The sequence below is a fragment of the Podarcis pityusensis genome (genome assembly GCF_964106645.2).
Source record: "Podarcis pityusensis genome assembly, chromosome: 14".
In the NCBI taxonomy this organism is placed as follows: domain Eukaryota; kingdom Metazoa; phylum Chordata; class Lepidosauria; order Squamata; family Lacertidae; genus Podarcis; species Podarcis pityusensis.
The window spans coordinates 853,954-881,778 of record NC_138039.1 but is presented as its reverse complement, the minus strand read 5'-3'; the positions used below and the strand labels follow the sequence as shown (position 1 = coordinate 881,778).

Genomic DNA, 27,825 nt, shown 5'->3' with positions numbered 1-27,825 from the left:
GGGGATCTAGGAGGGGCTGTCATTGTCAGGGAGGGGGCACCTATGAAGAGCTCCTGCCCAAGTCCAGCAGAGCTTTTGATTCATCTTGTCAGGGTTCTGGAGATGCTGCCCACCAGGCCAACCCAAGGCTACCTTCATGTCCTCCATGCTGAGAAGCAACTGTTCCTTTTCAGCATAATTGCTCATACTTTGTTCTGCCCTTGGAACGGAGAAGATATAGCCACTGGGGACTGTGCTTTCTGGAGATTTGAGACTCTGGAAACAGACAGAGAAGTAGCAGTAAATAAGCTTCCTGATGCTTCTCTGCTTAGGAGAGGCAAATTGCCAAGAGCAAACCCTGGGGATGCTGCCAACATCCACCAGACTTCATTTCCGACACTCTGCAGGGCAAGGTAAGCATCTTGGAGGCAGTTTCTGTCAGGGAGAAAAAACACCACACTTGCAAAAACTGGTGAGAGGGGAGGAAGTTAGAGGTGCAACATCTTGTGCAAGCTTGGTGTTCTTCACAGAGCACCAGCAAATGATACAGGTTCCCTGCGACATGTTCCTTCTTCCATAGCTGCAACCTGAAACCTGAACAGCATCTGACAGGCCTCCTTGGAATGTCTCCTGCTTCTTTCCACATTCCACCTAGAGACACTGATCATCCAGCTTTTTCCCTCCTCCACCACTCCTGCTTTGTTTGCCATCAAATCTGACAAAGAGGAGAACTTTTAAGCTTGCACGCTATTTTGACATTCTGGTGAGCCTAATGCAGCTACTGCCCTAATATGGATTTTTTACAGTTACCTTAAATATTGTTTAAAGTTGCAGACCACAGTTTAGCACAAATCAAAAACAAATCAGCACAAAGGTAAAGCAGTGGATCCTCATGACACATGCAACTGCTGGTGTTGCTGCTCATGAATGCAAGACCCACAATGGATTCAGAGGTTTTGCTGGAGACATCACCTTCCTGCGAAAGACCCAAGAAGAAATATTTGAAAAAGCTAAAATTCCTTGGCTAGGTGGCTAGTTTGAGTCTGTGCATGTGTACACACATGTGCAAATGTGTGTGTGTGTGATGAACGTAAGAAGAAACAAGGCACAAAAATCAATGCAAGACCCTTCTTGGAAGGGAGAATTGTTTCCTGGTGTTAGTGCCAGAGTTTCACCTTCGATAATAAAAGATGCTTTTCGCAAAATGGTGGAGGCCCATACCTGGCGAGCGTCATCCTGTTCACAGTCACTTGAATGCGAGCTTAGGCTTTCATAAGGTTCAAAATCCTCAGAGTACTCTGAAGGAGGAGAGACATGGAGTCTGGATCCACTTTCTGTTTTGATCTGCACTGCTTTCTAGAAAATGGAAAACCCATTGTGTGTGTTAAGTTTGACTCTTTTGAGGAATAAACAGGAATCTGCTACTGCCTTCACGCTGGCAAGTATCCATTGTAATCCCACCAGCTATTATTTGGCTGGTGTTCTGTGCCTGCCCTCGCATCCTCTGGGCTCTGGAATGGTCTTAATCCAGTCTAATGGCCACCATTGTTTTCACACTTTCTCTTGCATGCTTTCGGCCCTACGTTAACAAGCTGAATCCCTTAAGCGGGATCGAACCAACAGGCTAGAAGGCTTGATGTGTAGAAGAAGAAGAAGAAGAAGAAGAAGAAGAGGATTTGATATCCCGCTTTATCACTACCCTAAGGAGTCTCAAAGCGGCTAATATTCTCCTTTCCCTTCCTCCCCACAACAAACACTCTGTGAGGTGAGTGGGGCTGAGAGACTTCAGAGAAGTGTGACTGGCCCAAGGTCACCCAGCAGCTGCAGGTGGAGGAGCGGAGACGCGAACCCGGTTCCCCAGATTACGAGTCCACCGCTCTTAACTACTACACCACACTGGCTCTCAATGTGAACCTGCAATGTAGGGCTAATGTGCTGCAATGGTTAGGTTGAGCATCAGTCTTGGACTAGGCTACAAACTCAGTGCCCAGCTCTACACTTCCCAAGTGAAACTGTCTTTTTTCATCTTCATCCTCCAGGGACATTTGTTCCAAATGGGACACTCCTTGGCTCCTGCTGGCTTTTCCCCTCACCCCAGTGATCAGTTTAAAAGCTGCTCTGCCACTTTTCCCAACCAGAATCTGGGGCCATCAAGGAGCAAAGTGTGTGCACCCTTCTCCTCCCTACCTGGAGCCACCCTCGGCGCTGGATTTTACTTGGTGCACTTTGCGTGCTCCTCCCTTGTAGGTTGCCGTCGTCGTCTTGTAACAGGGCTCTCGAACTGGAACCTGAAAGGAAATTTGGAGCTGAGTCTTGGAACAAGGAGGGTTCAAAGGCTGTCAAGTGCCATTCCCTGCCCTGAGGCAAGGCTTTCAACACACAAACTCTCCTACAGATTATCGTGTGCCCTAAGGACAGAATCATGGAGTTGGAAGAGACCACAAGGGCCATCGAGTCCAACCCCCTGCCAAGCAGGAAACACCATCAGAGCACTCCTGACATATGGTTGTCAAGCCTCTGCTTAAAGACCTCCAAAGAAGGAGACTCCACCACACTCCTTGGCAGCAAATTCCACTGTCAAACAGCTCTTACTGTCAGGAAGTTCTTCCTAATGTTTAGGTGGAATCTTCTTTCTTGTAGTTTGGATCCATTGCTCCGTGTCCGCTTCTCTGGAGCAGCAGAAAACAACCTTTCTCCCTCCTCTATGTGACATCCTTTTATATATTTGAACATGGCTATCATATCACCCCTTAACCTCCTCTTCTCCAGGCTAAACATGCCCAGCTCCCTTAGCCGGTCCTCATAAGGCATCGTTTCCAGGCCTTTGACCATTTTGGTTGCCCTCCTCTGGACACGTTCCAGTTTGTCAGTGTCCTTCTTGAACTGTGGTGCCCAGAACTGGACACAGTACTCCAGGCGAGGTCTGACCAGAGCAGAATACAGTGGCACTATTACTTCCCTTGATCTAGGTGCTATACTCCTATTGATGCAGCCCAGAATTGCATTGGCTTTTTTAGCTGCCGCTAAAAAAGAGGAACACGGTTCCAAATGTGGGAAAGACTCGCACCATGAGTTACTGGGACTCGCTGCTCTGTCAGCTCTTGAGCTGCAGGTCAGGTGTATCCTCAGCTGCACTGAAGGTTCCTAGAATTTAGAAACTGTAGGGGGAGGGGCACATCAGGCAAGGGCTGCCCATGTTGCATGCAGCAGCAGTGCTTTGGGTGCTTCCTTCCTCTCCCAAAATGCCTTCTGTGTCGGCTGACCAGGGAGCAGCGCTGGTAATGGCAGGTATGGGACACCAGGCAGTGAGCCCAGCAGCTTATGCCCCTTTCTCACTCTATGCTTCACCACACACACACGTCACAGCTTTCGTTAGCTGTAGAAGGACCTGAGAATGGGGACTCAAAGGGGCAGAGATGATGCTGTAGCATCTTGGAGGCGTTAAAGTCACTTGAGGAGAGTTACTGTAGATGAAATGGGAGGGTGGGGTCAACTAGAACAAAATGCCTTTCCTGAGCTGGTTTCTATTCTAGGCTCTGCACATGGCAGAAAGCCTGTGTGCCCAAACAGAGAAATCGACCCTTCAGTGGCACGATGCAAGGCAGATGGAGTCCGCTTTTGTCTGGGTGATTTACTAAAAAGCTAGAGATTCCCTAAAGTCCACCAATGTGTGTCAAATTCACAAATGAGGTGGTGTGATCAGGAGAACCTCTTAAGAGCTGGGGGATGACTTCTGTGTTGAGCCTTCACTCTTGCTAAAGACCCTTCACTCTTGCCCAAAGTTTTCTTCATTTAAGGATTCTCAAGGCTAGCAGATACGAGGTGGCACAATGGAAAATGACCACCAGCTTACTTTCTGCCTACTCCTGGTGCAGTGGTGTTTCAATACAGTTATGTCACGAAGGAACTCACAGTTTCCCCTTGCTGTTCGTGTGCCACTTCTGAAAAAGTTCTGAGGGTTGACTTTCTTGCGGTGGCTGGTTAGTTCTGAGTTCGCTCCGTTCACATACAGAATAAACCCTTGTTCCAGCTGCTCCAGCTTAATCTGCATAGGGTCCTTTCTTCTGAGCTCTTTCAATATCCTAAAATATGCAGCACACCAAGTTTCTGATTTGAGGGTTCTCCAAGGATCACGTTCTCTCTACAGAAAATGCTACCGTGACGACTTCTGTGGTGATGCAGAAGTCTCCACAAAGCCATGATGGAGCTCCTCCTACAAATAGCTGAGGAATACCATCAAAATTTATCCAAATTTGGGGGAGCACCGAGTGAGAGAAGTAGTCTGCTGAAACCTGCCTCTGCTTCTGCTCAGAGTGCAGGGTCTGCTAGATTTAAGGACAATATAGAATCATCTTGCCCTGGAAGGAGGAGTTCCTGGGAATCCCCAAGATGGACTGTTGAGTTTACTATGCTACTGCTTGCTTTTCTACAAACCTGTTGTTTATTGATATTTTAAATCAATAAGCTGGTTTTCTGCCTTTAAAAATGCTATCCAAATGCCACCTCCAAGTTCACATCCTTGTCTGCAGTCTGTTTGTGTAGAGGATTCTTGCAGGAAAATCTAAGCAGGAAGACCTTCATGGTCTGAGCCAGATTCTTTCCTGACAGGATTTATTTATTTATTTATTCATACATTTCTATACTACTTGTCTTAAGCTGACATCAAGAATGTTTGAATAAATAAATCCTGCCAGGAAAGAATCTGGCTCAGAGGTTGCCAGCCTAAGGTGCTGCTTTTTACCCAGGCCTCTGGCCATTAAACAATCTACAGCCTTTTAAAAGTGTGGAGACTATTACTATGGTTTTTGTTTTCTTGTTTTTCATTATGCCATGTTACGTATGCTTTTAATGTTTCACACTGCCCTGGGATCTTTGGATAAAGGGTTATATACGAATTGAATGAATGAATGAATGTCCCATTCACAAGAGGCAGTCAAGCAATGCTTTTCCAGCAGATCTCAAAGAATAGGTGTGAATATATGGAGAAAGAAGGTCTTCAGACAGGCTGCTCCCATGTTGTTTAGGGCTTCATACCCTCGCAGTAACACCTTAAATTTGGGCTGGTAGCATATTGGCCATTAGTGCAAATTCTCTTGGAGTCAATACCTAGAACAGCATGACTAGGATGTCTTCATCCAGGAATCACCATGGCTGTCACATCAAAGCTGCTAAAAGCCAGAGAGGCCCCAAGCCTCTAGCAGCAAAGATGACTCAAGCGCAAGCCCATTCAGAGCAGGCAACTGGCCCATCACCCACAAAGCCTCTGACCTGCCAGGATTCATTGGCCCTTGCCCAGCCTCCTGCCATATCTGAAGAGGCAGCAGGCTGCAGGCCTAGCCAGGGCCCCCAAAATCTGTTCTCCTGGCCTGCCGGTCATCCTTCAGCCTACCTGTTTCTATGCTGAAGAAATACTATATGTTGATCATGTTTCTCATCAAAGTCAGTCACCATGTCCTTTGGTTAAGCCTGAAACACAGAAACAAAGCAACATTTTGCAGGTGCCGTGGGCGGTGTTTATAAAGCTGTCCACATTGGAGGCCGCCACTCTATCCCCTTTGGAGTAAATTCCAGTTTAATTTGGCTCCAGATAAAGCAATTCCTTCCAACTGTCCTGAATAATCACCCAACGTTCAGCTTCACTGGCTGGCACATGCTGCCTGCAAATCCAATGCCTGACATTCTGCCTCGGCTGCCTAAGTAGCTGGTGCCCACCTGCTGGTTGTGTTCTTGTTTGGCGGGGGAGGAGGGAGTCTGCTGCAGGGGGGATGCCTGGCGTTGGGGGTGCCCATGGTGGTGCTTCTTCAGCCTACTGGTGAATTTCTCATGCCCAAAGTGGCACCTCTCCTAACAGAACCCTTGCGCAAGCTGAGTGGGGGCAGCTGTGGCGCTGCCTCCTGGGGGGCCAGGCCATCATGCCCCATCCTGGTGCTGCCCTCCAGATGCTGTTGGACTCCACCTCCCATCAGCCTTTGGAACTCCCTGCCTAGAGGAGCCAGGCTGCTCCCTCCTTTTTCAAAGAGGCTTTTGTGAACAGACTGTTTTCAAGGAAAGGGCTGGTGGCATGCTGTTGTCATGGTAATTATTTGCATGGTTTTAATTCTATTAATGCTTGATGGCTTTTGAGAGGGAGTTTTTCTTCAAAGAATCATAGAACTGTAAAGTTGGAAGGAACCACAAAGGTCATCCTAGCCCATCGAGGAAGGGCTTCTTCTACGTTTGTAGCTGTTAATTTATGTGTATACCACCTTGAGACAAAAGGGGAGTGCACCATTGCGGGTGAGGTTGAACTAATAATAAGTCAAAATAATAATGATAATGATAATCATATAACTAAAAGAGCATCTCCACCCCCCATTGTTCAGTCTGGACCCTGAGGTCCAGATCCAAGGGCCTTCTGGCAGTTCTCTTCCTGTGAGAAGCGGCTGGAATGACATCCCATCAGATGTCAAGGAAATAAACAACTATCAGACTTTTAGAGGACATCTGAAGGCAACCCTGTTTAGGGAAGTTTTTAATGTCTGATATTTTATAGTAGGTTTTTTAAATAATATTTTTTATTAGTTTTACATATAATCACATTGTGTAACATCATATCCTCTTATTAAATCTCTTTGGCTCAACTGAGCCTAAGGACTTCCCTCCCTCCCGCCTAATGGTTTACAAACTTAAATTTTGCATCACTGCATTTCACCTTTTCCTATTCTTGATATATCATTACCTAAAGTTATTACAATACTCATCCTGAATAGGTAGTAATTTCATCTTACAGATCTTTTTTATCGTGTTTTTAAGATTTTGTTGGGAGCCGCCCAGAGTATAAATCAATTATTCTGATGATGATGATGATGATGAATTACGACCAGTCCCTGCAGGCAGCCTGGCCAGCGGTGTCAGCGGTGGGGACGGGAGTCCGGGGCGCCCCCCGCCTCCTCCCCTCGGCTCCTCCCCCCGGCCCTTTCCCCGCTCGCCCCCTACCCCGTCGCCCCGCACTCGCCGGACCCTCCCGGGGGCGCCGCGGCCCTGGCAGGCGCGGCGGGGCTCACTCCATCCTCCTCCTCTTCCTCCTCCTCCTCCTCTCCTTCCTCTTCCTCGCTGGCCCCGCTGCCCGGCGCCGCTGTTGGGCCGTCGCCATGGAGACCCCGCCGGAAGCGGCGCTGGGAGGCGGGGCGCGTCATTTCCGGCGCGCCGGAGGAGGGCGGGCGAGGCGCCATGGAGGCGCTGTGGGCCGCGCTGGGCGAGGTGGCGCTGGAGGGCCTGGACGGCGCGACCCCCGGGGCCCTCTGGGAGCGCCTGGCCGGCCGCGTGCCGCCCTTCCCGCTGCCGCTCGAGCCCGAGGCCCGGCAGCTCCTCTGGGCCTCCCTCGCCGCGCACGCGCAGCTCCGCTTCTACCTGCTCCCTCAGCCCAGGCCGCCGCTGCACCTCTACGACCGGTGAGCCGGGAGGGGCTCCCAGGGGGCATCTAGTCCAGCCCCCTGCAGGAGCAGCGGCGCCTCGGACGGGGGGGGGGCGACCCCGAGCCTCTCTTTAAGAAGCCCCCGCGAAGGAGAGCCTGCTCCGCCCCCCCCCCCGCCGTCAGGAAGCTCTTCCCAAGGGCTCGGATGCCATTCACGTTTCTAGTCCTGGGGAGGCCCCGTGGCTGGCTCCGCCAAGATATGGGAAAAGGAGTTTGAGATAAGACTGGCGGTCTCCTAGTCCCCCAATGCTCCAGTTCTCGAAGAAAAAAAGCTTCCAGTACTGTGTACCATTGAGTTCCTCCAGGGGAAAAAACTGGATGTACATTTCCAAAATATAAGATTAAAAAAAATAAAAATAAAACCTACATACAGCAACAGTGTTTTGTGTTGTGTAGGCTCCTATGATGTAAGTCTTGGGCCCCGCCTGCTAGCCTGCTCCCTAAAATATCACTGGTTTGCTCCTTTCGATATATAGGGTGCCTACATTCTGCATGTGCAAATGGCTTTAGATATCTATTAGGTCCATCAATTATTGTATAGCATATCTTCAACAGAAAAAAGCGACAATTTGTTGTTGACAAAGGACAGCTGGACATATAAAGGGCCCCATTACCTTCAGGGCCGCATCAAACCTAAATCCGGCCCTGCCATCATGCTTGGGATGTGCTGTGTACAGTTCTGGCCACCTCCCCTCAAAAAGGATATTATAGAAACTTCAGAAAAGGGCAATGAAAATGAGACAAGGACATGATGGAGCGGCTCCCCTACGAGGAAAGGCTTCAACATCTTTGTTTAGAGGAAATGAGGGGAGCTTCTTTAAAAAAAAACCAAAAAACACTTGCTGCAAATCTTGGGCAGGCAGGCTGGGGTTGAGAAGAGCTAATTCTCTTCTTCTCATTTTAGGTATGAAGAAATTGATCTTGAAACAGGAATACTGGAGACCAAGAGAGATCCTGTTCCTTTAGATGACATTTATCCTGTGCACATGATTTTGGATCACCCTGAAGGCATTCAGGGTTCGTGCCAGTATTTTAAAGAGAGGCTGGATATTACTGACCTGGTCAGAACAAAAGACTTACGGCCCCTTTGCACATATACAGAAGCTTATGAGAAGTGAGTAAGCGTTTGCTAGTTGCTTTTGCTCCAGGCTCTCTATTGGTGGGGCAGAGGTCTGCAGAGTGGGCAAGTGGAGCAGGACTGTTGAATTTATTCTGTTGCAGAACTGTCCACGGAGTCAAAAGGAGAATTGTATAGCTTTGTCATAAGGTAGAAAGAAAAGTGTATTTTCCAGTAAAAGTTTGAATGCCGGTGTCAAGCAAACCTGGAACAAGATGAAGGAGTGTGACAATGTCACTATCATTAAGACTTGGTGGATGTGGGTGGGCAGGCGTCATTCTCAATTGACACATCAGTGTGAAAGCTTATTCCTGGAGGACAAAAGAAGGGTGGAGTGCCACATGTCTGCACCTAAATTTAGGCTAGCTAAGTGGAGATGGGAAGAAGGGTGCCTTTGTGGGAATGTGCTAAAACAAGGGCCACCAAATGAGGTGGTTAACCTGTGGCCTTCCAGATGCTGTTGGTCTCCAACACCAGTCAGCCCCAGTCGTCATGGTTAGGAATCATCATTCCAGTCCAGCAACATCACAGCAGGGGCACAGGTTAGCCGCCTGTGCTTTGGGCTAATAACCAACAAGCCTGCTCCTTCCAAGTTTATCCTGTTAAAAAAAAAGCTGCAAGAGAAGAAATACCTTTGCCTGCTTGTCACTTCTGTGGTTCTGTTACTAATGGCGATACTCATCTTGGGAAGAAGGAAATGTGGGAATCTAGTAATTGTCAGCTTTTCCTACTTGCTTGGAAGTAATTAGTGAAGGTGTAAGTGGAAGTTCCTTCAGCCTCTTGCTACTGAGAGGTGATTGGGTTTGCTACGTGGTGCTTGCTTAAAGTGCCTCTTTGAGCCCACCAGCACTCCAGATTCATGGGAGCTTTGGTCAGCTTTGCAGTGTCTTTTCGGGAATAGGGAGGATCTGGACAAGAAAGCCTATTGTTTGGGTGGGGTCGCGAGTTGAAATGTGCCCCCGTTGCTTTGCGTATTCCAGCCCTACGTATGCCGTCTGAGTAGCCACTACTAGACACAAAATGATCCCAAGGAAGAAAATGCTGCATAGCTTGATGGCAATGCTGCTGTGGCACAGAAAGTGGGTGATTCATTGGGGAATGGGGGAAATTACCTTCCTTTTCATGTCTTACTGCTTTGCAGGTGGGGAGAGAAGCTGGTGATTGTTGCCTCTCAGATGCTGCGCCACAGAACGCTAATAGGATGGGAAGGGGATCCAGACTTAAAACTTCCCGACTTCTCCTACTGCATTTTGGAGCGCTTGGGGCGTGCCCGGTGGCAGGGAGAGCTGCAAAGAGACCTCAGCGCAGCTTTTAAGTAAGTGCCCGGGTTGCGGCCTGTTGCAGTAACTCATTCTGGCTCCAGCTGTGGCGCTTCACTGGCAGAAGTGATAGCATGTGGTCAGACATCCACCTCTGGTTTGGAGAAGATACCTTGTCCCGTGGGCTGGCATAAGAGGATAGGATTGCCTTGGTTTGTTTTGCAGCGGTATTCTGGAATGTCTTAAGTTAGGCTAGAGCCTGTCTCTTGTGGAGCTGCTATGATGATAGACAAGCCGCACCCCCAAATCACTGTGGACACGCCACAACCCTGAGCTGTATCCAGAGCCTACCCTTTCAAAACATCACAGGCCTGGCAAATGCTAGCTAATTGCTTGGGGGAAGCATTCTTTAGCCCATTTTATCCCAGCTTAAATTTTAAGCAGGCTTAACATAGTGTAAGACACTTGCATGGTTCCCTGGAAGATGCAGGTTCTGGCCCTGTTATTGTTGGTCTACACTCTACAGCAAACTCCGGCCCTCCAGGTGTTTGGGACTACAATTCCCATCATCCCTAGCTAACCAATGGTCAGGGATGATGGGAATCGTAGTCCCAAACATCTGGAGGGCCAGAGCTTGCCTATGCCTGGTCTACAGGGTTAGCTTTTGTCTCCTTTCACCTTCTGTGGCGTGCTTAATTTTCATAAAATCTGTCCTCATCCTAGGGTGGATTCCGGGAAGCTTCATTACCACCGACGAGTCCTGGACAGAAATGGGCTCATCACCATGCAGTCCCACGTGATCAGGCTGCCAACAGGGGCCCAGCAGCACTCCATCCTCCTGCTCCTGACCCACTTTCATGTTGACAGGTGTGTGTTGCAGGGAGGTCAAGGAAGCAGTGCTGGGGGGGGGTATTTTAATTGCTTCCTCCTACGCTCTTCCCCTGATCTATATGCACCCCTTCACCTTCACAGGAATGACAAATAGTACCTGAGTCCCCACCACCACCTGGCTAATCTCAGCTTGGGGGAGTGACTTAGGTGGGGGAAATAGCGTGGGAGGAAATGACTGAACATCCTTCATTGCTGCTCTCCTGATCAAATTATTACTTTATTTAAAAAGTTTTTAGGCTATTTTGGGGACAGAGTGGCCTCTTAAAGCCATTTATAGCCATGTGCAAATAGAAACCCATAAAATCCAACAGCAAAACGGGTTAACCAATTAAAATCCACCCCAATAACATTCAAGCCAGGATACCAGCAGAATATCCCATCTAGTTTTAAATAACAGCATGTGATAACCTATATCCGGAACTCCCTAGTGTGGCACCAAGACACCCTCAGGCACCCCAGTCATAGGCCACTTTGCTTGTTTTTGGTATCACCTGGAGAACATTATTTATTGCGGAGGCACAGGAAGGGAAACATGATACTTTATCTGAAGCGATTTTGCATTTTCCCCAAAATTGCAAGTGTTCACAGTTCCTGTCAAAGAGATTTGACTCTGAAATGCATAAAGGAAAATAAACATCTTCCAGCGAGTACTGGAGCTTGTCTCCTCTCTGACTGGGGCAGTTTTGTTGTAGGCCAGAGGAAGGAGAGAGTCTGGCCTTGGTATTCAATCTAGCTGAGCCCACAGGATGAAGCCTCTTTCATCTTGTGAGGCCAGCAGCAATGGTGACTCTGTCTTTTTCAGGGTGGATTTAATTTAAATCCAATCTATTTAAATCACTAGTCAGTAAGACTTGATTTAAATCACTAGTCAGTAAGACTTGATTTAAATCTCTTTTTTTTTTTTACAGAAAGACTCATTCTTGCTGGTATAATCTTAATCTTAATATTTACAACCAGATAAAGGTTTCATTTTTGGAATAATAAATTTTCAGAGTAGTTTTTACAGTTCTATCAAAAATTACTGATTTGGCTATACTATTAGAAATACATAGACAGATAAATATGAAATTATTGTGAGGTTATATAAGTTAACTGTTTATATTTGGACAACTTTTCTGCTGTACTTTATTGGAAGGAGAAAAATAATCATTTCCTTAATAATAATTTAAACAATTAATTTAACTAAAACTATAACATTATAGCATATGTATCCATGTTTGTTAACTGGTTAAACGGGTTTGTTTGTTTTTTTAAAAAAAAACTTAGACTGAGTTTTAGCACAAATGAAAAACTGAAAACAAATCCTTATTTCCTGTTGAATAGCCTTTGGACTATAATGTAACTTAAACAGAAAACTATCTTTAGCAAGATTTTTCCTCCAAAAGCATTTAATTTTAAAAATACGATTTAAATCAAAAAAACCCCACCCTGCTCTATGCTCTTGCATATGTCAAGCAAGATTTCTGCCCCCAACCTGCACTTCCTCCTGCCTGCCCCCTAGTCTTGCCCACGTCCCACCAGAGCACCACTTACCCATCCGAAAATCCAATATATTTTTTTAAAACCATTGATTTTTATCCACCCTGGTCTGCTTCTTCCTAGGGGTGGTCAGAGCTTTCCTTGTGCCACTCACAGCTGGTGCCCCACCCAAGGGGCGGGCGTCCTCTGGCTACAGGTGTGAGGAGGCATTGGTGCCGCCTGCTTACGGTTGCCTCTCTTGGGTTTTAGGAGGAGCAAATACGATATCCTCATGGAGAAGCTGTCCACTATGCTGAGCAAGCGACCTGGTCATATGGAGACGCTGGCGAGCATAAGGGAGGAATTGGTGAGCACCTGGCTGTTCTTCCATGCGCTTGAAACCCGTCTGCCTGCATCTGAGCGGGTGGTGCTTGTTTTGCCGGAGTCTTTCGGACGGAGAGGAGCTTCTCAGGTGGTGTTTCTTCCCCAGGGCCGCAGGGGCATTTGGGGGTGCCGACCCATGAAGGCCCCCTCTGCCCTGCTGTGTTTCGCCTCCAGCGAGAGCCAAGCAGAAATGTGTCTATTCTCTCTGTGGGCCTTTGGAGCAGCCCTCGTTTCTCTCGCTTCTTGAGCCTCCGAGGAGGGTTGGGGGCTTGGCATGAGGCTTACGGGGGAAACAGGCTTGCCTGCCATTCCGTCCTGAAGTCAGTTGCGGCCAGCCCTAAAACTGCTTCTCTCTCATTGCACAACGACAGGGTCTCTGTGAGAAAACATTTAAGCGTCTCTATCAGTATATGCTGAATGCCGGTTTTGGAAAGATTGTGACCGTGCCGTTACAAGACGTTCACCCTGATGGAGGTCCCTTCAAGACCAAGAAGGGTAAGAGGGCACCTCACAGCTTCTGGAAGGGGGTCAGGCTGCCTTGGCACTGCCACCCTTGCGCAGAAGAGTAGCCTTGTAAGTCGCTTTAGGGTGTCTTGGACAAGATAAAGCAATTAACAAATTTTATATTATTATTATTATTGCTGCTGCTGCTGTTGTTGTTCTCCTGCTTTAAAGTGAAGAGAGAGGGCCCTGTGGAAGCTCTTGCCACCACAGTACTTCTCTCTAGATCAGGGATGGGGAACTTTCAACCCTCCAGATATTGCTGGACTCCATCTCCCATCAGCCCCAGCCAGCAGGGCCAATGGATATGGGAGTTGTAGTCCAAGAACAGCTGTTTCCTGTCCCTGCTCCGTATGCAGGGGGCTGAACACTCCGTGTTAAAACTGGGGGTGGAATGAGTCCTTTTTTAGGCATATCACCCCCAGAAGCACAATTTCTTGAGATTCCGGTTTTCTGCCTTGCTAAGTCTCCTTTTGTGTTTTGACAAACTGGGGGGGTATGCTTGTTCATTCGCTCCCAGGAACTGACGTAATGGTTCGCTGCCTGAAACTAGTGAAGGAGTTTCGGAAGAAGGTGGATGATTACCATGACGACGACGACGAAGAAATGATCACCAAAGCCGTGCAGCCTGTGGACATTGTCTATGAGAAGGATATGCTGACTCAAGCGTATGAGCTAAGTAGGTAAATGGCTCAGGCCCCAAACATCTCAGGGGCTGGGTGTTGGGTTGAAATAAGCGTCAGTAGGGGGGGCATCTTGGCAGTTCCTTCACCCTCAGAAGCTTGGGGGCAGTGGCCCGAGAGAGAGCCTTACCTGTGGTGGCCCCTGATCTGTGGAACTCCCCATAGAAGTGTACCTGCCACCTTCATTAGACAGCTTTTAGCGAATGCTGAAGGCACACTCTTTACCCTGGCCTTTGACACTTAAGGTGTATATTTTTAGGATCCACCTTACCCTTCAACCCATCTGAACTCTCCTACCATTCAGCATCTTTGGGGGGACCTGTTGTTGTTTAGTCGTTTAGTCGTGTCCGACTCTTCGTGACCCCCTGGACCAGAGCACGCCAGGCCCTCCTGTCTTCCACTGCCTCCCGCAGTTTGGTCAAACTCATGCTGGTTGCTTCGAGAACACTGTCCAGCCATCTGGTCCTCTGTCTTCCCCTTCTCCTTCCGCCCTCCATCTTTCCCAACATCAGGGTCTTTGCCAGGGAGTCTTCTCTTCTCATGAGGTGGCCAAAGTCTTGGAGCCTCAGCTTCAGGATCTGTCCTTCCAGTGAGCACTCAGGGCTGATTTCCTTCAGAATGGATAGGTTTGATCTTCTTGCAGGCCATGGGACTCTCAAGAGTCTCCTCCAGCACCATAATTCAAAAGCATCCATTCTTCGGCGATCAGCATTCTTTAAGGTCCAACTCTCACTTCCATACATCACTACTGGGAAAACCAGAGCTTTAACTATACGGACCTCATGTTATGCTTTCCCCTGCTCCCCCTCTGCAGTTGAAAGCTGGGGGACCAAAGGCATTTCTCAAGCTGAACTCCGAGCCGCCATGAATGTGGGGAAGCTGGAAGCCAGGATGCTCTGCCGCCTCTTGGAGAGATACAAAGTGATCAAGGTAACACTTGTCACGGCCTCCGCTGCTGGCCTTGCGCACGGGCCCCTTCCTCAACATGCAGGAAATGCCAGGTAAAGGCTGAGAACGGTCTTGATCCTTGCTTAGGGATTCATGGAAGACGAAGGCAGGCAGCGGACGACCAAATACATCACCTGCACGTTTGCGGAAGAGAGCGACCTCAGCCGGCAGTTTGAGCGGGAGAAGGCTCGGAGTGAGCAGCTGGCCATGGCCAGCGTGTCGGTGGCCCCTGACGACTCCTTGCCCGGGGAGGAGCAGCTCTCTGCAGCAGAGGAGGAGGAGGAGATGCCTCTGCTCTCTGAATCGGAGAACGAGGAGGAGGCGAGAGAAGGCGGGAAGCCGAGGAGCGCCAGCTCAGCGTCGCTGCTCAGGCTCGGTTTCCGAGGAGGAGGCAGCCCGTGCCAGTCAACGCCAGTGAAAGGTACAAGGGGTGAGCTTTGGCCAAGAGGGCCACTTCCTTCCTCAGTGGCCATGTCAGGCTCTGTGTCTGTCTGTCTCTCTCTCTGTCTGTCTCTCTCTCTGTCTGCTTGCAGCCTTAAGAACAACAAAGTGGTTTGTAATGTTGCAGAAATTGCATGACTTTAGAACAAAGTTTTTAATAAGGTCTGAGTGCTGAGCTCTTTTATCTGTATAAAGGGGGCAGGTGCTTAATTAGGGGGGTTAGGATTGCTCAAGATCGCCAGAAAACCATAATCTCTGTCAGCATCTGACCCATTGCCTGTGATACAGCAAAGCTTGCAACAGTTGCTTGGTTGTGTTGCTGACCAGCTCTGTGTTTCCTCTCCCTCTGTGTCTTTTCTTAAAACTAGCCCAGAAATTGCTAGCTCCAAGGACCCTGGGGAGGAAGCTGTCTCCGTTGCGCCCTTCTGAATACCCAGAAGAGCTTCCTGAACACACCGCAAATGATGATTCCACTTTGGACACACTAAAGCAGGAAAGTGGCCTCTCAAATTGTGCCCATTTTATAGATCATGCTGATGGTATGGCTCTGGTTGAGGAAGTCAAGCTGGAGACTCCCAAAGTAAGAGGCCTTAAAGCCTGAACATTTGCTGCTAGTGCGCACACTTGGGATGGAAAGTCTTTCGCAAGGTGTGAGCTGGGACGGGGGGCCAGAGTCACTGGAGGGGGGGTCACCTCCCTTGCCTGCTATGGACAGCTTGGAGGGCCACGTTTGCTGTGGGTTGGCTGATGGAGGAGCCAGCTTCAGGCGGTTCAGCCTCAGGGAGTGAGAGGGGATGTTCCTGGGGGCTTTTGAGCTGGCATTTCCACGACCCAGTGGGCATCAGAAGGTGGCACAGCAATACGTTTATAAAAGGGGAAACCAGTGAAATATATAAAACTGGAAATGGAGGATCAAGAAGATAATTAAAAGAGGTTGTGGGGAAAGGAGACAACGGGCGGATGGTTCGCAGGCGATGAAGGACTTGCTCACAAATTTATTGACAGCTGCACGAATTATGATAGCTAGGAAGTGGAAGGGGCAAGCAGATTCTAAAATGGAAGAATGGTATAAAGAGGTGTGGGGTGTACCTATTAAAGATAAATTAACATGTGCCATTAAGGTAAGATGGGGAATATATCCTCAAATATTAATTTGAGGAGTTATGAAGGGTATTTGTAGAATTTGTACTGTTGAAATGGAAAGGGGTCAAAATGCTGCAAGATGTGTTGAAATTTTGGGAGGTTGGATAGTTACAATGGAATGGTCTCGGGGGTGAGGTGCACATTTTTATTCTTATTTCTTTATTATTATTAGTTTGTCAAAATAAATAAAAGACAAAAGAGAAGGGGGCAGTGCTTCTGCGCTGGGCCAGGAAGTGTATCCATCTGTCCTGAGCCTCTACTTCAGCAGCAGGGCACTTGCTTCACGCGCCAAAGGTTCCAGCCACAAAGGGCCGGGAGTGCATCGCAGGCCTTGCACACCATGTCTCACCTGGGCGTTGAAACCTGTCTCATACCCAGGGGGGACTAACTCCTAGGGCCCCAACACTCCCTCAGTCTGGGTGCACTGAAAGTCTCGTGCATGGTCAAGAGCCTGTGCACTTCTTCCCAAACTCACAAACTTCAGTCCAGTCCCAAAGGGTGGATTCCCTTTGGGGTTGATGCCACAGGCGTAGCCCACTAGCAAGTCTTCTTTTAGGGCTGCCAATTGGCCGAGCAGCTGCTGAGCCCCAGTTGCAACAGTCAAACTTGGCGGCTCTTGCTTCAGCCTCTACAAGTTCCACCCAGTTTCTGCTACAGGGGACCCACAACTTACGTGTGGTTTACTTCCGTGATTGCAGCTTTGTGCAGGTGGTACCTGGACGATAACCTTGGTGTAGGTTGCTGTGTGTGGAAAGGAAGTGGGTGTGCAGAGGAGGGTGGGGTGGCGGCCAGTTTGTCCAACTCCCCCTTTCTCTCTCACTGCCGGGGGCTTCTCTTTTGGTTTCCTTGTCCCGAGTGTGGCGTAATGAGCGTCTGGGCGGCAGGATTTCACCTGGCCTCTATAAACTGTGGTTTTCTGCCCCTGTGCCAGAAAAGCTGTGATGTCAAGAAGAAAGAGAAGGGCTGGCGAGCCTCGGGGGTGGAGCGCTCCCACGAGACCTACCGCCTGCTGAAGCGCCGCAACCTCATCATAGAGGCCGTGCGCAACCTCCGCTTGATCGAAAGCTTGTTTGCGTAAGTCGGGGGTTCGGAAGCGAGCACCAGCTTTTCCCCCTTGCCTGCCGGGCAGCCTGCTCCCTGCTCCACCAGGGCACATTCCACAGGGAGTGAGTTGGGCTCCTTGGAGGAAAATGTGGGATTGGATGCAATAATAAATCAGTGTGTATATGCCTTGTTGCAGCCTTCAGAAGATGATAATGGACCAGGAGAAGCAGGAAGGGGTTTCCACCAGGTGCTGCAAGAAGTCCATTGTCCGCCTAGTGCAGAAGCTCTCCCAGGAAGGCCTCCTGCGCCTCTTCCGCACCACGGTCATCCAGGATGGCATCAGCAGAAAGGTACACTGCCTGCCAGGGCTCCCCCTGGCATGTTAGTGTTGCCCATCCGGGTGATATTGGAGGTGCAAATCTTTTCCAGCTAGTGGATTTGGGGAAGGGTGATGGAGATGGTTGAAGTTCAGTCCTCCTAAAGCAATGGTTCTCAACCTGTGGGTCCCCAGATGTTGTTGAACTACAACTCCCATCACCCCTACTTAGCAAAGCCAGAGCTCAGAGATGATGCGAGTTGTAGTCCAACAACATCTGGGGACCTATAGGTTGAGAACCGCTGTCCTAGAGGGTCTCAAGGTACCCAGTGATAAGAAAGAGACAGCAGCCTGAGTCCTCTGCCGGGGAGCCACTGCCGCTCATAGAATCATGAAATAGGGAGTCGCAAGGGACCCCGAGGGCCATCTAGTTCAACCCCCTGCAATGCAGGAATCGCAGCTAAAGCATCCCTGATGGATGGCCACCCTGTGGGATGGGTTTAATTGCAGTTTCTCCCTCCCAGCTCCCACACGTGTGGGTTGAGCAGAGTTTTAAACTCCCATTCTTGGCAGAAAAATTAAAAGCATAGAAATTGGGCTGTAAAACCTTATTCTGGGCAAGTCCAGCTACAAAGTAAGCTGGCTCTCCCTTTCTTGTCCGTTCAACAACTTGTAAGTTTAAACAAAATATTTACTTACTTTATAATCATGCATTGGTTCACAACAATAGCAGCAGTAAAACCAATGCAGGCAAAATACTTTTATGTACTGTATAACCAGCTCCAGGCACCTGCCTAAAGTTGGAGCACCCGACGCTGGTCAAAGGAAGAGGAACAGGAAGTACTAGATGCTCCTTTTTCTCCAGGAGAGGAGGGGAAATGAGATCACACAGAGCCTGCTCTACCAACTGTACGTCTATGGTCTGAGTATCTGTCTATTGGCAATACAGCTGTGTGAAATTTAGCCCCTTCTCATGCTAACTGACCAGAATATGCACGCTAGGTTTGGCTGCTAATCTCCCGCACTTCCAACTTCTTGTTTAAAAACTTCCGGTGAATGGGAGTCCACCACCTTCTGTGGGAGCCTCTTCCGCTGTTGAACACTGCCATGGCCAGAAAGTTCTTCCTGATGTTTACTCGGAGCCCCCTTTCTTGTAACTTGAACCCAACAGGCAATCCTAGATGGACAAGGAATCTTACCTGCTCTGAGGGGCCAGTCTGCTCTGCTTGTCTCAGCGGCTTAGCTAGCTGCTTGGGTGCCGGGGGGGGGGGCAAGGTGCCTGTGGCGCGAGGCACACCAGAATCCCAGTGCCTGAGCCCCGTTCTGCTCCGAAGTCATGCAGGCCCGTGTCGCTTTTTTGGGCAGCGCAGAGCCTGCAGGTGCCCAAGTCACTGCGTTACTCCCAGGAGAGACACGTGGGTCGCTCACAGTAAGTGCCGCCCCCCACGGTGTGCTCATTGCCCCCCCCCCCCCCAGTTACACCTCTGGCTTGACTGTGGGCCATGTGTGTGTCCTCATCCTCACCTGGGAAAAGTCCTTGGCATCTTGTCCTCCAATGGTTTGATTCAGCCTCCTCTCTGAAGACTCTGCCCACGGTTTCTCCCTCTCTACTCTCAGTACTGGCATTGCCACCCGCCTGTTAGAATTCCTGCTCTATGATTACAGTCATGGGATTGTTGTCTTTCACATGGCGGTGTATGTTTTCATTCCACAGAGTGGGAAGTGACGGAGACAGGATGTTTGTGTTCCTGTGTTCCGTGAAGTGTGACTATTGTCCTTTGTTCTTTTTCTCTTTGCTGTCTGATGCTAGAGAGAGGGGGAGCTATGTTGCAGTGCTCTGTGTGTGTTTAGATGTAAATAAAGTAGATTAGCCAAAACACTGAGTTGCTAAAGTCTGTCACACGCATGATGCACAAACTCTGCGGATCCTTAAGTATACAACCGACCAGGAGGGAGGGAACTTGCCAGTCGGGCATGTGTCTCTGCCAGGGTCCTGCTCGAGTGTAGGCTGAATTCCTGACAGCCTCCTCTCTGAAGACTCGGCCCACGGCTTCTCCCTCTCTGCTCTCAGTCCTGGCATTGCCACCCGCCAGCGCCTCCCACCCAGAGTGGCCGTTCCTCCTAAGTGGCCTTGGGCTGGAGCTCGTCCCCTGCCCAGAAGGCTGCCTGGGGCCTTGGGCAAAAGCAAGGTGTCTCCCAAGGAGCTTCACAGACAGGAAGGGGAAAGGGCTGCCCTCAGCACCGCGCCTCTTTTGCTCGGCCTCTCCTCACCAAGCCTTCTTCTGTCTCTCTCTCTGCCTCTGCTTGGCAGGTGGAGTTTGTAGTCGACCCCTCGGTGAATCCCAGCGACCCACTGGTGAAGAGCGCGATTGAGCAAGTTCGCTTCCGAATCTCCAACTCAAGCACCGTGAACAGGTAGGTGGCGGGAGGGAAAGAGGGTGGCAGGGGCTGCCAGCAGAAGCTGGGCAGGCTCTGACTGGCAAGATTTCCAAGCAACAGGAGGGCGTTCAGAACTGGGCAGCTCCCTCCCTCCCTCCCTCCCTCCCTCCTCCACCCCCTGGTGATTTGGACTGGTGGACCAAGATCTCTTATTTATTTTATATGTAATGTATGTACTGCTGTGTCATAGAAGTACATTGCAGTGGTTCACAACAATATAAAATCATAAAACCATGCAGTAAAATCATAAAAAGTTGAAATCAAAAGAATTAAAAACAAACAGCAGTAGATCATTGGTGTGTGTGTGTGTGTGCGCGCGCGCTTAATGGCCTGCCTAGGCCTGGCGGAACAGAAAAGTGGAACAGAAGGTGCCCACTGAATCTAGTGGCAGGGTGTTCCACAGGACTGGGCCAATGACACAAAAGGCTTGGTTTCTCTTCCCTCTTCCCATGGCACTTATCTAGAGGAGGTGCTGTCCTCCTGCCTACTTCCTGGTGGGGGGAGCCCCACACTTGTGGGGTTTCTGAAACGCTTTCCAGTCCTCTACAGACACCAGTTGTCCCGCTTGTGGCTCGAGGAAATGGCAGGAGGCAGATGGCTACAGAAGAGCCGTGTTCCTAGCTGGTTGTTCAGTGAATATTGTGGTGTTTCTGGGGACTGAGCATTGGAGCCTGCTGTGCAGATTCCTAACACTGGTGCCTAGCTTCACTTTCCCTTCATAACTGCAGGATTAAAGTCCCACAGACGCCAATGTCTCAGGAGAGTTTGGATGAAGGAAGCCAGGAGTCTGGACTTGGGGCTGCCCTGAGGGAGATGGAGGGCTGCTTCTCTCCTTGCAAAGCGGAGGCGGCTGGCAGAAAGGCGCGTGCTGCCAAGTTAAGCTACCACCCAGTCACAGGTAAAGGCTTTTCCTGCTTCTGCTTGTTTCTGGGGGGAGGGTTCTGTGTAAGGAGTGGTGGGCAGTAGCTCCTGCCTGTTTCTCTCCAACACAAACCCTCTGCTTTTCTTCAGTGCCAGGCCTTGGGCGCTCCCTGGGCTTCCTCCCCAAAATGCCTCGCTTAAAGGTGGCCCACCTCTTCCTCTGGTACTTGGTTTATGGGCACCCTCTCAGCGCCCAGCAGAGGAGATGGAGCTGTAGCCAGGAGGCAGCGGACAGCCTGCAAGGCCTTGACTCCAGCCTGCCTGGCGGGACGGAAGAGAAGGAGCCGAGAGCAGCAGCCGGGAGCCAAGAAGGCTGCGAGGCGCTTGGGGACCAGGCAGGTGAGGAATCGGGAGCAAGCAGGTAGTCCAGAGGACGGCTCGATGCTTGGTCTGAAAGCATTTCTCCGTCGGCTCATATCTGAAAGTATTTTGAATAAAAGCAATGAAACTGTATAATTAAAAGAGAGTGTAAATCAGGGGTCAGCAAACTTTTTCAGGAGGGGGCCAGTCCACTGTCCCTCAGACCTTGTGGGGGGCCGGACCCACCACCTCCCAAAAGCACCCCTCCTCCTGAAGGGCCCCCCCGCCTATGCCACTCATGCCACAGCCGCTGACACTGCCTCGTCTTCGGCAGCGTCGGCGTCTTCTCTCTCAGCAGGGCACAAAGCCCATGCCACTGGCCTGGGTGGTGGAGACAGCCTCCGCGCTGCTGCCGCTTCCTCCTGCTCAGCCACCTCAGCGGGAAGGAAGGGGCGGCACTCGGAGGCATTTGCGGCTTTTGATCCTGCAGCCAATCAGAAGGTGAGCTGCGTTGCGGAAGTCAGTCTCCACGCTGTGCAGTATCCTCCTGCAGGTGAGGCGCCCAGAGCTCCCCACAGTATTCCACACCAGAGATACCTGTGTTGGTGTGAATCTCCCTTGACCCCCCCCCCCCCGTGAAAGGAGATGGGTCTGTTGCGGCTGTGAGAACCGTTTTCTCTCTTTCCCTTGCAGTGTACGTGGACGACGCCTCGTGGAAGCGGCACGTCCCTCCTCTCCCGCTCCACCGGGAGTTTGGCCATGGGTGGGCTCTCGTCAGCGACATCCTCCTCTGCCTGCCACTCTCCATCTTTACCCAGATAGTGCAAGTCAGCTACAAGGTGCTGGGCTTCACTTCAGGGATTTCTCTCGGCCGAAAGGCAGCTGCCCCTCGGGGCTTCTGCTCCCAATTTCCCGCCAGTTCTGCTGTGGCTACAAGTTGCCGCCCGATCCTTTGGAGGGGTGGCAGTTAAATCCTTTGGTGGTGGGGCAAAAGCTGCTTGCCACACCCAGGGGCACCGCTAGCCAAGGCCACGGGCGGAGGTCCTGGGCAGCCTCCTGTGGGGGCCTTTTCAGCTTCCCTGCTGCTGCCATAGCCTTCTTTGCAGCTGTTCTGTTTTTTAACAAAATATCCCTGGGCTTTGCTTAGGAAAAGCAGAAAGTTAGCCAGACTTAAGTTACATTGAAATTTAATTCATAATTTTTAGGTAGATAACCTGGAAGATTATTTAAATGATCCCCTGAAGAAACACACGTTGATCCGATACCTTCCAAGGTCGATCCGCCAGAAGCTCCTTTACAAGAGGTAAGCATCTTCAGCAGGCGTAGATTTGGGCAAAGGGTGCAATTTCAGAGTAGTGGAGAATACCAGACTTTTCAAAGGTCCAGCTCCACGAGCTCGGAATCCAAACCTGGGAAATATTAGAGCAGTGCGAATCATTCTCTAAAAAGGTAGAACGGCTGTGTGATTTTATAAGAGCTGTCCATGTCAAACCAACACCACTCTCATCCTCTGCATAAGGGAAAATTTATGAATGCAACTGAGTGCAGAGAGAAAACTACTAAGAAAGAGGTGCAGTAAGATGAAGGGTTCAGAAAGGATCAGGGAGTCAAAGGCACAAATATCAGGCATTGTGAAAGAACATCTCACTTTGTGTCTCGTGTAAAACATTCAGCAAGTTATGTTGGTCCTGCCTCTTTCTCTTCTCCTCTTCTGCCACCCCCCCACTCCATTACATAGGGCTTCGTGATCACAGAGTTCAAGTCAGTAGCATAAAAAACCTCAGCTTGCAATATAGTCTGTTCACTAAACAGTCATCCACCGGTGTGCCAAAGCCTTCCTTAGAGAAAGGAGAGGGAACGGATTCACTGCTTTAGCCCCTATTGACCCAGAACATCATCTTGTGGGCAGGGGGATGTCTCTGACTTTCAAAGGTTGCCTTGGTTGTCAGTTTGAATCAGCTCTGAACTAAAATTGATGGCCTGTAGACACTCCCCACCCCGCTCCTTGGGCCTAGGTCAGAATGTCTTGAACTGGGACCCAGGGAGGGCTATAAATATTCCAAAGGACGGTTCAAGCTGTTTGAATATGGGATATGTCAGGGAATTATGCATATTGGAAAACCTGCCAGGTCTTTCTCTTCTTTTTTTTGTGGGAGGAGAGGGGAGGTGACTGGTGGAGTGCCTGGAAGCTAACTGACAGAAAGAAGTTGATGAGTCTAAAGTCCTTAATCTCTTTTCTACAGGAGATACATCTTCTCAGTAGTGGAAAGCCTTCAGCGGCTGTGTTACATGGGGCTGGTTCAGTTTGGACCCACAGAGAAATTTCAAGAAAAAGATCAGGTAAGGTTACTGCTGTGTATCTGCACCTCTGCCACTTGATGGTCAAAGCAGCTTACTTTTAAAAAACACACAATGCCTACAGGAGTAATGAGGGAAACTTCCCCTGTCCCCAGTGGGGAAGGAGACCCCCAGGTGTGGGTTCTGCCTGCCTCCTGTCCCTCCAGACTTGCAGGGTCACCAGATGTATCTGGACAGGTAGAAGAAGCTCCAGCCCCGTCCCTTCCCTGCTTTGCCCAGTTCCCAGGATCTGTGCTTGCCTCCCTCATCTAGTCTTCTGTTAAACATTTGTCCTTCTTGTTGAGTAACAAGAGAAACCCTTTCCAGAAGAAAAGTGTTTTAGTCTGCAGCAGCAAAGAAGGAAGCACTCTAAAGAGTGACCTGTTGTTGCAGAAAGTTTTGTGGACTAGAGTCTGCTTTGCCACATGTTACCCTCTCAACCTGGGTGGAGAGGGAGAAAAATGCCAAACCTTGAGGCCAGATAGGAATGAATTGCAGGGAATGCAGTCTGTGACCTCTTAGAGGTTTGCAAAAGAAGCAGAGTGCCTATTTGCAACAGCAGCATTTGACATCAGCCAAAGTGCCCTAACATTGCTAAGCCGTTAACACCTCAAGGAGGCAGAGCAGCCTATAAAAGTAATCGTGGCGTGTGAATATCCCAGTTTGCTCCTCTAGTGCAGACTTTGTGACAATCGATTTGCCCCTTTCGGAAAAGGGAAGTGGTTGCAAAGCTGTGGGTACCCATCTTGAGCCAAGCTGCGCCTCTGTGGGTCCAGGCAGTTGCTGGGCAGGCCGTCTTGTCCCCATCTGTCTCCGGAGCTGGGATTGTTCTTTCCCAAAACACTTGGTTGCAGCCGGAATGGCCTTGAGCGGCTGCATCATATTGCTGGCCGAACAACTCAGCCTGGCCCAGGGTGCCCCCCCCCCAGCAACACTTTTCGCAGGATGGCTTCACGAGGCTTGTGAAGATGTCCCTGCCTCTTCAGCAGTGTTTTTGTGTGTGTGTGTCAAAGGATGCCTCCGGAAGGAGAGCACTTGGCTGCTATCCAAACACACAAAGAAGGGGTATCCTAGTTTTGACTTAACTCCCTAAATCCCTCGAGTCCGTCCTTGCTCGGTTGCTTTGCCCCTGAGCTTTTGTGGGTGTCTTGCAGGTCTTTGTCTACCTGAAGAAGAACGCTGTGATTGTGGACACCACCGTCTGCGAGCCCCACTACAACCTGGCTCAGAGCAGCCGCCCCTTTGACAGGCGCTTGTATGTTCTGAACACTCTGCAAGACGTGGAGAACTTCTGGTTTGATCTGCAGTGCGTCTGCCTCAATACACCACTAGGTACAGAGCCAGACTCACTAGCCGCTGCCTTCCTGCACTGATATCCCCTTCCTGCCTCCTCTCATTCCACCCTCTCCTGCCACATCCTGCAGCTCTCAGCTCCTAGCCTCTGGCCACCTGCCTTCATTCTCTGGCCCATGGCAGAGTTGCTGCTGCTGCTGCTATTGCTGACCAGCTCCTCCTCTTCCTCCTTTCAGGAATTGTCCGCCACCCCCGTGCCAGGAGGGGCGGAGCGCAAGCCAGCGAGGCTGGCACTACCCTGGACGTGGCGCTGGAGCAAGAGTCGGCAGCCCACAGGCACAACCTTGAGCGCAAGTGCGCCATGCTGGAATACACCACGTACGTCTCCTTTCCTCTGTGGTTGCTTGCTAGGAATGGGGCGTGTTGCAGAGTTGGGGTGTTGCTTTGGCAGCGCAGAATGCACCCAGGGGTGAGGGTGACTCCCATCTGCCAGCGGAGGCAGGGCTGGTAAAGGGTTCCGGCAGGGAGGAAAAGAGGAGCCCCCTAGGCTTTCTCCAGGTCTTAGATGATCACATCTGAGATGGAGGGGCTTAAATGCTCCTTGGTTGCACTGAAATGGACAACTATGTGTCCTAGAAGAGATGCGCCGTTGAGCCCTTTCTGTGCGGATTCACGCTCCTTGTACAGTCATACCTCGGGTTGCTAACGTGATCCGTGCGGGAGGCACGTTCGCAACCCGCAGCGTTCGCAGCCTGAAGTGCTGCGCATGCACGTGACATCATTTTGCACTTCTGCGAGCACTGAAACCCAGAAGTAACCGATTCCGGTACAGTCATACCTCGGGTTAAATGTGCTTCAGGTTGAGCGTTTTCAAGTTACGCTCCACGGCGACCCGGAAGTAACGGAGCGTGTTACTCGCAGGTTTCGCCACTCACACATGCGCAGACGCTCAAAATGATGTCACGCGCATGCGCGGAAGCGGCAAAACGCGACCCGCGCAGACGCACAGTCATGTCTTACATTCTACTCAGGATTCGGACAGGGCTCCGGAATGGATCCCGCTTTCGCATCCAGAGGTACCACTGTACTTATGGGTTCGGCGTGGTCTGCAACCTGAGAACGCGCAGCGTTTGTAACCTGAGGTATGACTGTAATAGGAATGCAGCAGATAGGATCAAAAACACTGTAAAAGAATCTGGAAGGCCCATTGGGGTTTCCTACCCGTCCCTTTTTAAAGGCATTTCTTTATTTGCCTTTTCAAAGTTAATACCAGAAAAGGCCCAGCACAAAAACTAAGCTGTACTACAGCTACTGCTGTCTGGAAGAATCAGGCTCCCTTTCCTGAAGTTGGGTTAGCAGCATCAGGAAGTGAGAGGAGTAGGAAGTCACTTGGAATCATAGAAATGTGGAATTGGAAGGGACCCCCAAGGGACATCCAGCCCAACCCCTACAATGCAGGAATCTCAGCTACAGCAGCCATGACAGATGGCCATCCAACCTCTGCTTATAAACCTCCAAGGAAAGGGAGTCGTCCACCACCCTCTGAGAAAGTTCTTCGTAAGGTTTAGTCAGAAATCACTGGAATAGTTGTGTGGCAGGACCAAGTCTCCGCCCACACCCCCTGGTCCTAAGCAGAGCAGAGCTGGCCTTTGAGGATTCCTGGGCTAAGCTGTTCCCTTCACCGTGCCTTCCCCCCCTTTCAGAGGACGCCGAGAGGTGGAGGACAACGGCACCATTCCTGGCGACGGGCTCGGTGCTGGGGGCTTGGATTCCAGCTTTTACGGCCATTTGAAGCGCAATTGGATTTGGACCAGCTACATTATGAACAAGACCAGGAGGGTGAGTTTTTCTTCCCAAACAATTCTTTTTAAAAAAAGAAGAAAGAAAGAAAGCCTTTGGCTTGGAATCAACTTGATTCCCTTCCACTCTTTCCTTTTTTCTTTCTCCTTCTGTGATGGAACTCCTATTTGGGGACTTCCCTGGCTTTTTTCTGGCCCACTTAGGTCCAGTCTGGATAGTTGGCCTTGGTGAAGATTTGACGTTTTCATCCCCAAAAAGTTTTTGATTTGAGTTTCTACTGAAATGAGGCTGCATTTTAATCTTGTTTTTAAGTTGTATTTTAATCAATTGTTTATATACCTGGTGTTAACCGTCCTGAGCCCGGTCTTGGCTGGGGAGGGTGGGGTACAAATAAAAAAATTATTATTATTATTAAAAACTGTCTTCCACCCACCCCAAAATAGATATCTTTTTAAACAATGCAGACAGTTGAAGAAATAAACTGGATTTTTTAGCACAAGCCACTCTGTGCTAAATTTTGCTTTGACATGCATTTTATTTTTGAGGGGGGGAGAGAGACTGCTCCCAGAAATCACCTTTTCAGCTGCCTGTATTATCAGTGGCTATAACGGAAATTTATTTCTGAATGGTGCCGTTGTCCGCTAAGCACTGAAATCAAAGGATTCTGAATGTTATGTGTGGCTTTCAGAGACTAAACTACCTGCTGTCCCTGTGAAGTCAAAAGGACATTCTGCACCCCCCAGCCTGTTTTGGACAGGTGGGCACAGCATCGCCCCCCCTCTTGACTCCGCAGGAGCATGAGCACAGGGGCAAGAGCAGCCATGCGCTTTCCCAGCACGGAGACCGTTGTGTCCTTGATGGGCAAAAGCTTCTCTAAGAACCTGCTTTGTGCAGGAAGTCCTCTGTTCACTCTGCAGCCCACATGCAACGCCAAATCCACACATTTCCTCTGGTGCTGCCACCTGGATTCGTCCCTCCTGCTCACTCCCAGGCAGGGTGGATTTGATTTAAATCAAATCTATTTAAATCACAATTTAAGTCAAGTCACTAGTCAGTAAGACTTGATTTAAATCATTTTTTTTTTTTACAGAAAGACTAATTCTTGCTGGTATAATCTT

General features: G+C 49.9%; 2 protein-coding genes across 11 annotated transcripts in view; one reads left to right on the top strand and one right to left on the bottom strand.

Moving 5' to 3' along the window:
- Positions 1–7,117, bottom strand: part of KATNIP (katanin interacting protein) — a 35,123-nt gene extending 28,006 nt beyond the window's left edge. For 3 of the 8 annotated variants that reach the window (XM_080981338.1, XM_080981345.1, XM_080981344.1), the window contains exons 1-6: positions 6,955–7,117; positions 5,369–5,445; positions 3,892–4,061; positions 2,167–2,267; positions 1,201–1,335; positions 133–255 (exon numbers count right to left, since the gene is read on the bottom strand). In XM_080981338.1, the coding sequence (XP_080837464.1) occupies positions 133–255; positions 1,201–1,335; positions 2,167–2,267; positions 3,892–4,061; positions 5,369–5,430 (591 nt within the window). In that variant the 5' untranslated portion in view covers positions 5,431–5,445; positions 6,955–7,117. Of the gene's footprint in view, positions 1–132; positions 256–1,200; positions 1,336–2,166; positions 2,268–3,891; positions 4,062–5,368; positions 5,446–6,697; positions 6,717–6,746; positions 6,807–6,954 lie in introns of those variants that run through there. The other 5 variants (XM_080981341.1, XM_080981339.1, XM_080981340.1 and 2 more) reach the window with 5 other exon arrangements.
- A 56-nt stretch (positions 7,118–7,173) lies between these two features.
- GTF3C1 (general transcription factor IIIC subunit 1) overlaps positions 7,174–27,825 on the top strand; it is a 39,014-nt gene continuing 18,362 nt past the window's right edge. The window contains exons 1-21 of one of the 3 annotated variants that reach the window (XM_080981336.1): positions 7,174–7,409; positions 8,337–8,546; positions 9,691–9,864; positions 10,532–10,675; positions 12,428–12,524; positions 12,913–13,036; positions 13,563–13,721; positions 14,540–14,655; positions 14,761–15,094; positions 15,483–15,694; positions 17,189–17,331; positions 17,498–17,651; positions 19,929–20,032; positions 20,785–20,954; positions 21,068–21,316; positions 21,971–22,116; positions 22,483–22,580; positions 23,521–23,617; positions 24,769–24,946; positions 25,144–25,285; positions 26,611–26,746. In XM_080981336.1, coding sequence (XP_080837462.1) covers positions 7,189–7,409; positions 8,337–8,546; positions 9,691–9,864; positions 10,532–10,675; positions 12,428–12,524; positions 12,913–13,036; positions 13,563–13,721; positions 14,540–14,655; positions 14,761–15,094; positions 15,483–15,694; positions 17,189–17,331; positions 17,498–17,651; positions 19,929–20,032; positions 20,785–20,954; positions 21,068–21,316; positions 21,971–22,116; positions 22,483–22,580; positions 23,521–23,617; positions 24,769–24,946; positions 25,144–25,285; positions 26,611–26,746 — 3,408 coding nt within the window. In that variant the 5' untranslated portion in view covers positions 7,174–7,188. Of the gene's footprint in view, positions 7,410–8,336; positions 8,547–9,690; positions 9,865–10,531; positions 10,676–12,427; positions 12,525–12,912; positions 13,037–13,562; positions 13,726–14,539; positions 14,656–14,760; positions 15,104–15,482; positions 15,695–17,188; positions 17,332–17,497; positions 17,652–19,928; positions 20,033–20,784; positions 20,955–21,067; positions 21,317–21,970; positions 22,117–22,482; positions 22,581–23,520; positions 23,618–24,768; positions 24,947–25,143; positions 25,286–26,610; positions 26,747–27,825 lie in introns of those variants that run through there. The other 2 variants (XM_080981335.1, XM_080981337.1) reach the window with 2 other exon arrangements.